A 16,354-nucleotide genomic window follows, 5' to 3' on the forward strand; every position below is an offset into this window, starting at 1 on the left:
TGCCTGGAGAAAGTGAATGACTGGGTATCCATAGAACAGCCCTTCCTGCCGCCTAGTGTGAAATATTCTCTTTTGCTGTAAAGGCCTCTGAAGAGCATGCATGTGGAATATGAGTATTTTCAGGCTCTGGTTCCATTTGGACCCATTGATATTGCTGTTTTTCAAACCTCTTTGTCACCTTGTTTCTTCCCGATTCCTCCTCATGCAGCTAGGCCCTTAACCATTCCCACCGAGCTGTCAAATCCAGGCCACCTCTGCTGTGCATGTGGCACCATGAGATGTTCCAGGGTTTGCCCACAGGGAGGATTTCCCTTTTCCATCGTCTGCCCGACAACAAGATAGCTGGAGGGAAGTCCTGGCACTGAGGTGTGTGAGGGAAGCTGTGGAGAGTTTACTGTTGATGGAGTGTCCAGGATTTTCAGGGTAGGTAAGGCTGCTAAGGTCCAGTCTTGGAAGGCTTTATTGGTGATGCCAGAGCTTCTGGACTTTGTCCTATGGCCTGAGAAGGATTTTAAGTCCAGAAGGAAAATGATCAGATTTGCATTTTAGGTAGAATTTTTTCCGGCAGCAAGTCAGATTAGATTGTTTTAGTCCAGGGTAGAGCTGATGAAGGGTTAAGAGTTGGAGAAATTTAAAAAAGACTGAGGCACAAATATTGGCAAAACTGGGTGAATGGAAGAGGAAGAAGAGATTCTGGGGTGATAAGGGATGGTGGGTAGTGAGGCTGTTTTCTGAAATGGGGAAGATGAACAGGAACAGGTGCCGTGAGGAGCAGAGAGAATTTGTTTAAAGCAGAAGCAAATGTGATGGTGACTTGTTGAAAGAATAATTAGCTGGAACCTTTGTCTGAGGGGGGAGTGAGGGTATGTGCTTTCCCTCCTGAAGTGATGCTTGGTGAGGAAGGGTATGTTGGGAACCCCCTCCCCCTCAGTCAAGTGGCCCCTTCCCACACCTGCCTCATATCCAGACAACTAGGCTTGGGAGCTTCTGTCCGAGACGTGTCCCTGGGAGGCCCGTCTTGGTCATATGCTCCTGATCCCTCCCAGGGCTGGGAGTTCTTCCCCGAAGCCAAGGATGGTTTGAGAGAATCACTTACAGCTGCCTGGAACAATTTCTTCAATCTTTAAAGGAACCCAAGCAGCTAGGTAGAAAGGGGGAAGGTTTCTATGAAAAGAATCGACAGCAGAGAGAACTCCAAACGAAAACCAGAACACATTGTCCAAGTTAAATGCTCTGTGCCTCTGTGAACTGAAGAGACCTTGAGCTGTGCTGGCTTCCAAGGATGGCCACCCCTAATTTTTCCCAGACAGAAGAAAATGTCCTATCATTAAGGAGGAGTGCACTGTCCTCCCAAGCCACTCAGCCTCTGGTCAGTGCTGGAGTTCTGCTCTGTGCCCACAACCTTCATCATCACAAAGACTTGTCAAGGAAGCCTTCAGATAACCCCTTTGTCCAAACGTTTCAAATCAACTTCTTCCTCTGCTCTCTGAAGGAAACAATTAACCACACACTGATAAATTATCATGAAGTGAGTCTGGCCATCTCAACAAGTGACAGTTAGCTAGCACAGAGGAACTTGGCCTTGAGGGCTCCCAAGGTGTGTGCTGAGGGGACAGCCAGGCTGAGTATTCCTGACTTCCCAGAGCAACCACCCACAGCCCTGTAGGGGAATGGTAATCAAGCACTATAACTAGGCTAGAGAAAGGAACACCAATGTGGACATTTTCATCTAAGAACACTTTATATATAGTTCCCTCTCTACCCCCCAGAAAGAAAATAGATGCCTTGGTCTTAACTGCTCCATTATAAGGACTATTTCCCAACCACAGTCCAAAAAGTATTATTACAGGGCAATTTTCTGCTCTTTAGATAGGCTGTCCAAAAATAGTAGAAGCTGTGTTTTCTCAGAAGTAAACTGGGACTCGTCTGTCCATCCACTGGAGAGGACATAAAACCCCAGCCTACTGAAGGAAATTGAAAAGGGACTTGCATATTCTGATAAAAGGAAGAGCTTATGAAAGGAGACAGAAGGAGGAACAAATATAAGAATGAGCCAGAGGTTAAAGTTTAGATTCTTTGTGACATTTGACCTCGAGTTGTCACTGTTCTAAATTTGGTTCCATCTTATTTGTTACAGACAGAAGGAAACACATTCTGCCCTTAACGGGGAGCGACCCAGGATGGTGTTGCCAGTGCACTGTGGTTGATCTGGCCAAACCCTGATATATGCATGGCATTTACTTTTGACCCATTTCAGTGATTTCATCTGTAATTCAAATTTGTCCCCGTATAGTCACTTTATTTACTCAGTGTCATTGTAAGAACATTGTTTTATCTCCTCCCTTTCTGGGTCCTGATTTAACAGCTAATTTTTAAAAAGGAGGATATTAATAATTATTTTGACATGTTTTAGGTAGAATGCTTTTGGCTGCAAGTAACAGGTAACCTAATCACAGTGCTTAAATACATGGGGTAATTTCTTCTCATGTGAAGGAGAAGTCCTGAGGCAGGTGGTTGCTGGTACAGTGGCTCCATGATGTTGGGTCTGATGGATCTGCATGGATTTCATTTGTTTCTTTTTTCTTTTATTGGCCTTTCCTTTATGGTGATAAGATGACTTTTCAAGCTCTACCTGTCACACCTGCATTCTTGGCGAGAGGGAGGAGGAAGAGGCTAGTACCACAGCAACCCTCCTGGCAGATTTCTTGGGCCCCATTGTCAATACTGGGTCCCTGGCCCATTCCCCTACCCCACCAAAAACCAGGGAAATGGGTTTCCATGATTGGCTTAAACTAGCTTTCATTCTCTAGCACCTAGGAAATTTCCTGCTCCAGAAAAACTTGAGATTCTTTTAAGCTAAGGGAAAAGAAACAGATTTTAAATAAGCAAACAGTAGTGTTTGCCACAGGTCTTCAATGGCTGAGGCCAAAAAAGCCACAAATGAAATCAAACAGTAGTGGTCTCATTTTCTATCATGATAATGATTTTGTTTAAAATTATTACCACAATTTTAATAAGTACCAAAAAATGACCTTAATGAAGATGTGAGAATTTGGCAATACATTTTGGAAACCTTTGTGGTTTCAGTATCCTTTGATCCATGGATTTCATTGACAAGAATTTATTCTAAGGAAACAATTGTAACTGGGTATAAAGATTTCACTACAAAGATTGCAACCTCATTTATAACAGAAAAAAAAGCCCTAACATCCAGTAGTAGGAAATTAGTTAAACTGCGGTGTATCCTTCAGGATAATATGTAGCAATCAAGATGTGTAGTAGAGGCTGGGTGTGGTGGCTCACGCCTGTAATCCTAGCACTTTGGGAGACCAAGGCAGGTGGATCACCTGAGGTCAAGAGTTTGAGACCAGCCTGGCCAACATTGTGAAACCCTGTCTCCACTAAAAATACAAAAATTAGCCAGGTGTGTTTGGCAGACACCTGTATTTTTTTATTTTTTTTATTTATTTTTATTTTTATTTTTTTGAGACGGAGTCTTGCTCTGTCACCCGGGCTGGAGTGCAGTGGCCGGATCTCAGCTCACTGCAAGCTCCGCCTCCCGGGTTCATGCCATTCTCCTGCCTCAGCCTCCCGAGTACCTGGGACTACAGGCGCCTGCCACCTCGCCCGGCTAGCTTTTTGTATTTTTTAGTAGAGACGGGGTTTCACCGTGTTAGCCAGGATGGTCTCGATCTCCTGACCTCGTGATCCGCCTGTCTCGGCCTCCCAAAGTGCTGGGATTACAGGCTTGAGCCACCGCGCCCGGCCCGGCAGGCACCTGTAATCCCAGTTACTCAGGAGGCTGCAACAGGATCACTTGAACCCGGGAGGCAGAAGTTGCAGTGAACAAGATCACGCCACTGCACTCCAGCCTGGGCGACAGAGTGAGACTCTGTCTCAAAAAAAAAGTGGTGTAGTAGAAGATCATATAATTGCATGGAAGTATTATTATCGTATTGTTTATTTCAAAAGAGGCCATAAAATGAGATATATAATCTGTTTTAAAAGAAATGTAGGTAATGAATGCATATATACAGACAGAAATATATCAGAAGGTTATGTGGTTCTTCTCTTGGATGATGGTGTTACAGGCCAGGGGAGCTCATAAACTGAGGCTCCACCTGTGGGAAGGTTCTTGGCTTTGCCCAGGAGGGAACTGAGGGGTGAGTTGGTGGTAGAAGAAAATAGTTTTATTGAGGTGGCAGTGTTACAGCTCTGTGGCTGCTCCTGCAGAGCAGGGCTACCCTGTAGGCAGTGTGTCGAGACTAGCAGCTATGGGGCAGTTCTGTGGTCACATTTTTACCTACTTTTAATTACTTGCAAATGAAGGGGCAGGTTATTCAAACATTTCCAAAAAAAGGGTGGTAACTTCTAGGTCATTGCCAGGGAATGGGTAAACTGTCATGGCTCTGGTGAGTGCATTAGCCAGTCTTTAGTCTGGTCCAGAGTTAAGTCCTGCCTCCTACCTCAATGGGACCATAGGTCTAAATATATATATATATAGCTGGGCACAGTGGCTCATGCCTGTAATCCCAGCACTTTGGGAGGCCAAGACAGGCAAATCACCTGAGGTCAGGAGTTGAGACTAGCCTGGCCAACATGGTGAAGCCCTGTCTCTACTAAAAATACAAAATTAGCCGGGCGTGGTGGGGCATGCCTGTAATCTCAGCTACTCAGTAGGAGGCTGAGGCAGGAGAATCACCTGAGCCCGGGAGGTGGAGGTTGCAGTTAGCCAAGATTGCACCACTGCACTCCAGCCTGGGCGATAGAGCAAGATTCAGTCTCAAAAGGAAAAAAAAAAAAAAATATATATATATATATATATATATATATATATAAAATAAATAAGTTATATATGTAACTTATGTAACTTAAAAGTTAAAAAATACGTATTTTTCCAGATCATCTTCCTCCTTCCACCCTGCACCCTCCAATAGGCCTCTGTGTGTGTTGTTCCTCTCTATATGTCCATGTGTTCTCATCATTTAGCTCCTACTTACAAGTGACAAATGGTATCTAATTAACCTAAAGAGATTCTGTACAGCAGAAGAGACTATCAACAGAATAAACAGACAACCTACAGAATGGGAGAACATTTTTGCAAACTATGCATCTGGCAAAGGTCTAATATCCAGCATCTATAAGGAACTTAAATTTACAACAACAACAACAAAACAAAACACATTAAAAAGTGGGCAAAGGACATGAACAGACACTTTTCAAAAGAAGACATACATGCAGCCAACAATCACATGAAAAAAAATTTTTTTCTAAATTGTATTTTCCAAATTTACAAGCTTTTTTTTTTTTTTTTTTTGAGAATAAGGGGGAAATATTAGAAAATGCAAGACTTGGAGGGAGGCGATTTTTCACCAAAGGACAATTACTAGGTGGCTCCCATGACTGGCACTTCTGCTAGTTGGAGGCTTTGAAAGGAAGTCTCTCTCTGTAATTATCCTAGGACCCACTGGGTTGTTTCCAGTGTTCATATTTGTAGACAATGCTGGAACTAACATCTTGGTGTTGAGGGCCTATTTTTCCCCCATATTCCCGATTATTTTTGCAGAATGGTTTCCCAGAAGCAGTATCACTGGGTCAGTAGGCTGTTGTTTCCCTTCTGGTTTAGTTTTTTTTTTTTTTTTTTTCCTTTTATATTCAAAAGCTTTAAATTGTTATGTAGTGAAGTCTGTCACTTTTGTGGGTTTTTAAGAAATTTCTTCCAAGTTTAGAAAATTATCCACCCACCTCTCAAGCAGAAGCTTGATACATGCTCAGTTCTGTTTGCATCCAGATTTTTTTTTCTTCAAGAGCATCCTGATTTTTTGAAGTTTTATTTTCTTTTTCTTGCCCCTTTAACTCATCAGTAATTTATCATGCTACAGGTTTGTGGGATTTAAATTCATTTCTCTCAGTTTACTAAAGTTATCTCAATTATATGTTGAAAAATCTTCCTCATTAATCTCTGATTCCCCCTTAGTCATAAGCTAATTTTTTATATAAAAGGTGAGGCCCATTTCTCACCCGTTTGTTCTGTTCCATCATGCATCTACTAATACCACACCTTTAAAAATGATTATTTATGGACTGAAGCCTTCTTCTCTCATCTCCTCAAAGTCATTCTCTGACCAGCTTTGATCCGTTGCTGGCGATGGGCTGCGCTCCTTTGCAGGGGGAGATGCGCTCTTACTTTTTGAATTTCCAGCTTTTCTGCCCTGCTTCTTCCCCATCTTTGTGGTTTTATCTGCCTCTGGTCTTTGATGATGGTGACGTACTGATGGGGTTTTGGTGTAGGTGTCCTTCCTGTTTGATAGTTTTCCTTCTAACAGTCCGGACCCTCAGCTGTAGGTCTGTTGGAGATTGCTTGAGGTCCACTCCAGACCCTGTTTGCCTGGGTATCAGCAGCAGAGGTTGCAGAAGATAGAATATTGCTGAACAGCGAGTGTACCTGTCTGATTCTTACTTTGGAAGCTTCCTCTCAGGGGTGTACTCCACCCTGTGAGGTGTGGGGTGTCAGACTGCCCCTAGTGGGGGATGTCTCCCAGTTAGGCTACTCAGGGGTCAGGGACCCACTTGAGCAGGCAGTCTGTCCCTTTTCAGATCTCAACCTCCGTGTTGGGAGATCCACTGCTCTCTTCAAAGCTGTCAGACAGAGTTGTTTGCGTCTGCAAAGGCTTCTGCTGCTTTTTTTGTTGTTGTTTAGCTGTGCCCTGTCCCCAGAGGTAGAGTCTACAGAGACAGGCAGGTTTCCTTGAGCTGCTGTGAGCTCCACCCAGTTCAAGCTTCCCAGCAGCTTTGTTTACCTACTTAAGCCTCAGCAATGGCGGGTGCCCCTCCCCCAGCCTCGCTGCTGCATTGCAGTTAGATCACAGACTGCTGTGTTAGCAATGAGGGAGGCTCCGTGGGCGTGGGACCCTACCGGCCAGGTGTGGGATATGTTCTCCTGGTGTGCCCGTTTGCTTAAAGCGCAGTATTGGGGTGGGAGTTACCCGATTTTCCAGGTGTTGTGTGTCTCAGTTCCCCTGGCTAGGAAAAGGGATTCCCTTCCCCCTTGCGCTTCCCAGGTGAGGCGATGCCTCGCCCTGCTTCAGCTCTCGCTGGTCTGGCTGCAGCAGCTGACCAGCACCGATTGTCCGGCACTCCCCAGTGAGATGACCCCAGTACCTCAGTTGAAAATGCAGGAATCACTGGTCTTCTGTGTCACTCGCGTTGGGAGTTGGAGACTGGAGCTGTTCCTATTCAGCCATCTTGCTCCGCCGACCAATGATTATTTTTTAAAAATGTATCTGATAGGATATATTAGTCCATTTTCACACTGCTGATGAAGATATACTCAAGACTGGGCAATTTACAAAAGAAAGAGACTTATTGGATTTACAATTCCACGTGGCTGGGAAGGCCTCACCATCATGGCGGAAGGTGAAAGGCACATCTCACATGGCAGGAGTTGAGAGAAGAGAGCTTATGTGGGGAAACTCATTTTTAAAACCATCAGATCTCCTGAGACTTATTCACTATCATAAGAACAGCACAGGAGAGACCCGCCCCGATGATTCAGTTACCTCCCACCAGGTTCTTCCCATGACATGTGGGAATTGTGGGAGTTACAATTCAAGATGAGATTTGGGCGGGGACACAGAGCCAAACCATATCTTTCAATTCCCCCCCAAATCTCATGTCATCACATTTCAAAACCAGTCATGCCTTCCCAACAGTCCCCCAAGGTCTTAACTCATTTCAGCATTAACTCAAAAGTCCACAGTCCAGTCTCATCTGAGACAAGGCAAGTCCCTTCTGCCTATGAGCCAGTAAAATCAAAAACAAGTTACTTCCTAGGTACAATGGGGGTACAGGCATTGGGTAGATACACCTGCTCCAAATGGGAGAAATTGACCAAAACAAAGGGGCTACAAGGCCCCATGCAAATCCAAAATCCATCAGGGCAGTCAAATCCTAAAGTTCCAGAATGGTCTCCTTTGACTCCATGTCTCACATCCAGGTCATGCTGATGAAAGAGGTGAGCTCCCACAGTCTTGGGCAGCTCTGCCCCTGTGGCTTTGCAGGGTACAGCCTCTCTCCTGGCTGCTTTCATGGGCTGGCATTGAGTGTTTGTGGCTTTATCCAGGCACGTGGTGCAAACTGTTGGTTGATCTACCATTCTGGGGTCTGGAGAACAGTGGCCCTCTTATCACAGCCCCACTAGGCAGTGCCCCAGTGGGGACTCTGGGGGTGGCTTTGACCCCACATTTCTCTTCACTGCCCTAGCAGAGGTTCTCCATGAGAGTCCCGCCCCTGCAGCAAACTTCTGCCTGGACATCCAGACATTTCCATACATCCTGTGAAACAGGCAGAGGTTAGCAAACCTCAATTCTTGGCTTCCGTGCACCTACAGGCCCAACACCACGTGGAAGCTGTCAAGGCTTTGGGCTTGCACCTTTGAAGCCATGTTCCAAGCTGTCCGTTGGCCCCTCCTAGTCACAGCTGGAGCAGCTGGGACGCAGGTCATCAAGTGTGTAAACTGCACACAGCATGGGAATCCTGCCAAAGCTTGGAGACACAGTCAAACCATATCATAGGGCTTATCCTACCTCATTGTTTTTAAGCTTATTGTCTGAAATTTTCTCTTTAATTCTCACCTGTTTGAATGTAAACAAAATCTTTTTGTTAGATAGACTTGGAGCTCCTTTGAAGACAGGACCAAGTCTTTTACATGGTTTTTTTTTTTTTTCCTAAAGTGGGCAGGGCTGTGCAAGCCTAGAACTTGTTCATTCACTGAACAAACTTATTTGTACATCCCTGCTTTCTACCAGGTATGGGAGGAGGGTGCAAAGAGGAAAGATGTAGACCCTACCACAAAGGAGTTCATGATAATGATGTTTTTCCTTAAGAGGTCCCCAAAAAGAAAAGGTGAGGGAGGCTTTGTTCATCCCTGCTGGACCTCACGTTTTAAGCAACAGGTAATGTGATTTTCCTCTGCCAGCGATGCAATAGTTAAATAGGAAGCCTCCCCAGCTGTGGCTTTATTGACAGGGCCTGCAACACAGGCCAGAACAGAAAGACTGACTTTTTCTGCTTACCATAGGGTGTGGGTTCACCTACATCTGTTATCTAGCAAGGTTTCCTAAAGCAGACCACTGTTGTCGGCATTGTGAAGATACTCAGAGGATAGCCTGCGCTCAGAAATAAATGAGTTCTCAATGAAACCTGCAGCATTGTTGGTAGCCTTGCGACTTGCTAGTTTTGTTTTGTCTGCAACCATATTTAGCTCTTACTTTGTAATACGTACCAGCACTATCACAGGCTGTTCTCTGTTCGAACAATGAATTTGCTAATTAAAATTGGCCACCTTGTCAGTGACAATAAGCTAGTGAGTGATATGATTGTCCCAGGACTTGAAGAATTGTTTTATTATGGAACTATTAAGTTATTAATGAAAAGTAGAGGGCATAGTATAATGAACACCCATATACACATGACCTAGATTTAACAGTTGTTAACATTTTATCACATATCTTCATCTCTTTTATTGTTGAAGTACTTTAAACTGTAAGCATCAAGACATTTCATATGTAAATAGTATTCATCTAGAGAAAAATGACATTAAAAGGTTTTGGATCTTTTCAGTATGGATTGTGAAGTTTTCCATGGATTTCTTTTGTGGTATAGCCAAATTTCATTTGCCATTTTTGTATTAGTTTGTTTTTAATACATCGTCATCAAACTAGGTTCAGCAGCTTAGATATTGGTTCAGATCTGACCTTGCCCAGGGCTGTTTACTGGAATATACATCCTTATATTCATTTAATAGCAAATAAAATTCTTCTGGATTTATACAGAATGTATGGGCCTAAAATTGATGCAAAATAAATAAAGGTGGGTTCTGAATACCAGCCATGAATGAGGTTAATAAAAGCCTTAATAACTATTCTTCATGTTCAGTTTGCAGAGAAATTCCAGGAGGTGAAAGAAGCTGCCAAGATAGCCAAAGACAAGACGCAGGAGAAAATCGAGACCTCAAGTGATCATTCCCAAGTAAGACATTTGTCCATGAAGTAAATCTCAGTGGGATTGGTGATGGGGACTCTTTGTTCCTTGTCACTTCTGGCCAGAAATAGGGAATTTTGACAGTAGGTCATTTTGAAGGCTTTTTCAATGATTAGCCTGATCACAGTGACATGTTTTTATGAGACTCTTGAATTTTTTAGGATGTGGTACTGTATTTCTGACAGAAAATGGTTGATGAGATTGGAGTTAATGTACATCCTGGCCCCGGAGAGACATTCTGTGGTCATTGTGTTTAAATGCCAGTGGCCAGGCAGCATGTCTCCTGGCTGTGCTGGGAGGTGAGTTTCTATGCAGGGTACCTTGTGCCCGCAAGAGAGAGACTTGATGTCAGATAGCCCTTGTGTTCATCTCCGGTTTTAACAGAGGTCAGGTGTAAGATGGTATTCCAACAGTTCTGTCTTAACAGAGGAGATCTGGCTTGACCAGGAATTGAATAGTCTGTCTAAAGTGTGATGATTGACTGAAAAGGACCTATTTTAACCTGAAATGAACACACCAGGTTCTCCAGACCCGCTTTCCTGATGTCTAGATTAGTATATGTGGTGGTGGGGGAAGTCTTGACCTAGTGACAGGGTTATATGTAGAAAGCCAGGGAAAGGGAGGCTTCGGGAGAGAAGACTTAGGGGCAGGAGTAAGTGTGATGTACTAGCAAGGTAGCCGGGAGTCTGCCTGGTGGCAGCTGAGGCGTGCTGTGGGAGGCATGGGGATGTGCTTGGAGAAACTGTGAAGACCTAGAATTCTTCATTAGTGGGTAATTTATTATTTATTAGCTATTTGTTTAATTATTCTTGGGTAGTTGGTGGACACTGGAAGTGTTTTGTGATTGTTGATTTGAATATCACCTGAGAGGGTCAGCTTGCTTGCAGATGGTAAGGCAGGCACGGAGGGACTGAGGGCAGAAAGATTGTTGAGGGGACTGTGAAGGAGAGAATGGCTGGGTCAGGAAAGCCCAGGGAGGGGGTCGCAAATGAGGACAGGGTGCAGGAAGAGAACCAGGAGGCCTGGGCATCTTGAGCAGTCAAGATCGATGCTCTAGACTTGACCATCAGCCTCACAGGGGGAGTAGCTGCAGCCTCAGGTGCACAAAGAAGCAGTGGAGAGAGGAGGGCAGATGCTGGAGCCCTAGGAAATAGGCCCAGTTATGAAATGCGAACCAGCAAAGAAGACAGGAAGGGAGAAATTCCAGCATCGCTGAACCCCAGGAGGGAGTACACCCAACATATCCGTGCTCAGAGGAGGGAAGAGAATGCCGAGAGGGACCCTGGGTTTGTTAGCGCTGTGGCTGACCCTTGGGACAGGAGATTTGGTGACTCAGGATGTTTCACAAAGGCAGAACCTATGTCTACCTTGAGTTATCTTTCCAATACCTTGTTCTGGCCTCATCATACAAAATATACCCACATGGACCTATGGAAATGCATGTGAATTCAATTGCAGGTAGACAGGAACTTTCCTGAATCTTTCTAAATAATCTAAGATCTAAGTGATATCATTAATTTTGTATGCTAATTACTTGATTAATCTCTGAGGATCTATGAAATTCAGCATCTGAAATGGTCCATGATCTAGAAAGTTTCTAATATACTATCTTTTTCAGAATACCACATAGTACAGTGATATCTTTGAGTTTAATATCTGAATTTCTCTATATTTTAATATTTGCTCCCTCTCAAAAGTTTGTTTTATTTATTTGAGACGGGGTCTTGCTATGCTTCCCAGTCTGGCCTCGAGCCCCTGGGCTCGAGTAGTCCTCCTGCCTTGACCTCCCAGGTAGCTGGGACTACAGGCATAAGCTAAGTATTTTAAATCTTAAAAATACATGTATACCTAATAAGATGTTATTTAATGTATATGCATTATTTAGGAATGACTTTTTGTTTCTAAGCTTTAGCTTTATTTACCCTTCCTGATATTTCCCCGGGTATAGAGGTTATTGTATGTATTTTTTTAAGGCTGGGTACAGTAGCTCACACCTGTAATCTCAGCGCTTTGGGAAGCTGAGGCCAGTGGACCTGAGCTCATGAGACCAGCCTGGGCAACATGGCGAAACCCCATCTCTATTTAAAAAAAAAGGAAAGACTATTTTTTTGTTTTTTTGTTTATTTTTAAGACAGAGACTCACTCTGTTGCCCAGGCTGGAGTGCAGTGGCACGATCTCAGCTTGCTGCAGCCCCTGCTTACTGCAACCTCTGCCTCCCAGGTTCAAGTGATTCTCCTGCCTCAACCTCTCGAGTAGCTGGGATTACAGGCATGCGCCACCATGCCCGGCTAATTTTTTTGTATTTAATAGAGACGGAGTTTCACCATGTTGGCCAGGCTGATCTCAAACTCCTGACCTCAGGTGATCTGCTTGCCTCGGCCTCCCATAGTGCTAGGATTACAGGCGTGAGCCACTGCACCCAGCCCTTGTATGCTTTTTAAAATTAGTAATCACACAATTACTTGATTTCCTGAATCTCTTAGAGTATGAACACTAAGTTTTCTGAATAGTTGGATATTTAAACAGCCTAATTACAAAAACACTTAATGTGGGACTGTTTTGTGACTATAAATGTAATACATGTTTATTGTATAAAGGAAAAATATACCATACTATAAAGAAGGAAATAAAAATCGTCTACCTTCTCACCACTTGAAGATATTTTGTTAGTGTTTTGGTGTGTATCTTTCTAACATAGATTTCCAGCATATATTTTATATTATACCTTTCAATTTTATGTCATGATTCTTCCTTTTCAAAACTGTTTTAATGACTGGACAGCATTCTAGTGTTTGTATCACAGCTTATTCGGTTAACCTTCTATAATTCGGGACATCTGCATTTCTAATTTTTCACTAATATGAATAACACTGTGATGAACATTCTTGCATATCTTTGTGGATTTGGTGGTTTCTGCATAGCTTCTTGAAATGGAGATATTGGGTTAAAGGTATGGATGTTTTTAAAGCTTTTGATGCATACCACAAACTTAGCCTGCAGAAATATACCATTCTAACTCCCACCTGCAGTGAATAAGGCTTTTTCTTCCCACACCCTCATTAGTAAAGCTTTGTTAATTTGACAGATGAAAAGTCCTTCCTTCCTCCCTTCCTTCCTTCCTCCCTTCCTCTCTCTCTCTCCCTTTCTCTCTCTCTCTCCTATTTTCTATCTTTCTTTCTTTTTTGAGACAGAGTCTTGCTGTGTCGCCTAGGCTGGAGTGCAATGGTGTGATCTCGGCTCACTGCAACCGCCGCCACCCAGGTTCAAGGGATCCTCCCGCCTCAGCTTCCCCAATAGCTGGGATTACAGGCGCCTGCCACCACGCCTGGCTAATTTTTGTAATTTTAGTAGAGACACCATTTCACCATATTGGCCAGGCTTAGTCTTGAACTATTGACCTCAAGTGATCTGCCTACCTTGGCCTCCCAAAGTGCTGAGATTACAGGTGTGAGCCACCATGTCTGGCCTTCATTTTGTATTTCTTTACTAGTGAGATTAAATATTTTTTATGTTTATCAATTGTATGCTTTTCTTCTTTTGTAAATATCAATTACCTACCCCTTTTTTAAGGTGTTCATCTTTTGTGGTATTGATTTTCAAGAGCTTTATTTTTTAAACACAAAAAAATTTTGAACATATGTAAAGCTAGGCATAATTGTATAATAGACCTTCCTGTACCCGTAGTTCAGCTTTAACAATTAGGAAATTATGACCAATTGTTTATGCACCCACTTGTTCCCCCCCCTCATATTTTAAAGCAAATCCCAGATGTTTAATTTCATCCATAAATATTTCAGCATGTTGCTCTAAAAGATGAGGACTCTAAGAGCTTGTCAATATAGGAAAGATATTAACTTTCTTTTTCTTCTTTTTGAGATGGAGTTTCCCTCTTGTTGCCCAGGCTGGAGTGCAGTGGCACAATCTTGGCTCACTGCAACCTCTGCCTCCTGAGTCCTGCCTCAGCCTCCCAAGTAGCTGTGATTACAGGCACACACCACCATGCCTGGCTAATTTTTATGTTTTTAGTAGAGACAGGGTTTCACTATGTTGGCCAGGCTGGTGTCAAACTCCTGGCCTCAGGTGATCTGCCTGCCTCAGCCTCCCAAAGTGCTGGGATTACAGGCATGAGCCACCACGCCCAGCCAACATTTTGTTTTTCATATGTGCTGCTGCATATATAAGGTTTTTGTTTTATACTCATTTTGTTTATGGCATTTTGTTTTTTGAAATTCAGAAATTGAAACTTGGATTTATACACCATTCTCTTCTAGTTTCTTCCTTTGCCCATGTGCTTATTTGAGGCTAAATAACATCTTTCTAAGGTCTTATCTAGCACCAGATGATATTTCACTTCTACGTGGTATGACTTACGGAAAACACTTGAGCATATTCATAACAACACTAAGTAGTAAGGGAGCTGGAAAACTTCAGGACCTGGTTCTTGTTTCTTTAATAAATGTGTTGATCTAACTCTCCATAGCCCCAAGATATTTAAGTTGTCTCCATTTCTAATATGTGCTTTTTCATTCTGTGTTTCTAACAGTCCCTCCTCCCTTGTGGCTTCTGCCCTGTGGTATTTCGGGAGACCAGGTCTCCAAGTTTGGTAGGTTTCTCCATAAGGCTTAAGTAAAAAGGCTCTGAGCACTGGCCCAGGTGTTCCCTTGTCAGTAAAGCACACAGACTTTGTGAACTCCATATGGTCTCTTCAGTGCCTTTTTCTTTGGTCTTGATAGTCTTTGTTAGGTTTTGTTTTCTTTTTTTGTTTGTTTGTTTTCTTTTGTTTTTAAACTTGTTAGTCTTTGCTGCATTCTGGTTGGATGAGTTGGTTCATCCACACTCATAAACAGTTTCTTATTATGCCTAACTTGCTGCCGATATGCGGGCAAGCAGTAACGTGTGAAGATAATTCACTTTGGCCGGGAACCAGGGCGTGAAACCCCATCTTCTACTCAGGCATCCAGTGTCAATGGGACGGATGATGAAAAGGCCTCTCACACCGGTCCAGCCAACACGCACCTGAAGTCTGAGAATGATAAGCTGAAGATTGCCTTGACGCAGAGGTAAGGCTGTTTTAAAGTCCAGATCCTATTTTCTCCACCTTCAACACTTCCCTGGAAGCCTTTCTTGCTGGACAGGGTTTCAGGAAATTGAGAGAGAAAACTGGGACCTGCTTGGAGCATCCACTCTTGTCTCCTGGTGAAAGGAAGGCCAGCTGGCTTTATGGCCCTGCTCTGGCCAACCACATCAGCATCCATTTGTGTGTGTGTGGGAAAGAGAGTGTGTGTGAGAGAGAGATTGTGTGTATGTAAATGTGTGGAGAGAGGGCGAATGTGCGTGAGTGTGGTAGTGTCAGGGTGTGTGTGTTAGAGTGTGTGTGACTGAGTGTACATGTGTGGAGAGAGGGTGTGTGTGTGTGTGTTGATGCACCCCTGTGCTTGTGCTTTGTTTCGTTCTTGAGGAACCAAATTTATCATTTACGTATCTATAAGATTGACTCTTGGCCAGGCGTGGTGGCTCCTGCCTATAATCCCAACAGTTTGGGAGGCCAAGGCAGGCAGATCACTTGAGCCTAGAGTGTGAGACCAGCCTGGGTAACATGATGAAACCCTGTCTCTAGAAAAAATATTTTAAAAACTAGCCAGCTATGGTGGTGTTTACCTGTAGACCCAGCTACTCTGGAGGCTCAGTTGGGAGGATTGCTTGAGCCTGGGAGGTGGCAGAGGTTGCAGTGAGCTGAGATTGCACCACCGCACTCCAGCCTGGGTGACAGAGTGAGACTTTTGTCTCAAAAAAAAGAATTTTGAACATCTGAGAAATGCATGTGAAAACATAAACTATTAAAAATATGAAATCACACAAAACTCAGTCACCTATATACAAAAAAGTCATGTGGAATATATATTTGAGAAAGAGATCCTTGACAATATGAACTAGAACCATAAACTCTATAGAAATAAACTTAAATATACAAGATCTATGGGAAGCAAACTTTAAAATGATTTCAAGGTTTATAAAATAATTGTTTAATAAATAGACATTCTGTTGGGAAGTGGCAAAAAGCCTTGATATTTTCAAAGTATCAGTTTCTCCTAAATTGATCTATAAATGTAACACAGTCCCCATAATGATATCAGTAAGATTTTAATTTACTGTATGAGCGGTGCTTATGATTTTGTATCTTGAGAATGTGGAGCATTGCACACAGGCTGAGCTGGACTTCATGGTGTAGGGCGGTCCCATGAGCACACCCAGGGCTTTCTGCTCACCTGGCCAGCGTGGTGGGACATGCCTGTAATCCCAGTGCTTTGGGAG

At 43.4% G+C, this 16,354-nt stretch overlaps 1 protein-coding gene across 2 annotated transcripts in view; it reads left to right on the forward strand.

Moving 5' to 3' along the window:
- Positions 1-16,354, forward strand: part of HOMER2 (homer scaffold protein 2) — a 99,338-nt gene that overhangs the window by 75,616 nt on the left and 7,368 nt on the right. For both annotated transcript variants that reach the window (XM_023194297.1, XM_023194298.2), the window contains exons 4-5: positions 9,937-10,029; positions 14,996-15,102. In XM_023194297.1, coding sequence (XP_023050065.1) covers positions 9,937-10,029; positions 14,996-15,102 — 200 coding nt within the window. The remainder of the gene's footprint in view (positions 1-9,936; positions 10,030-14,995; positions 15,103-16,354) is intronic.

The sequence above is a fragment of the Piliocolobus tephrosceles genome, chromosome 6, assembly GCF_002776525.5.
Source record: "Piliocolobus tephrosceles isolate RC106 chromosome 6, ASM277652v3, whole genome shotgun sequence".
NCBI classification, from domain to species: domain Eukaryota; kingdom Metazoa; phylum Chordata; class Mammalia; order Primates; family Cercopithecidae; genus Piliocolobus; species Piliocolobus tephrosceles.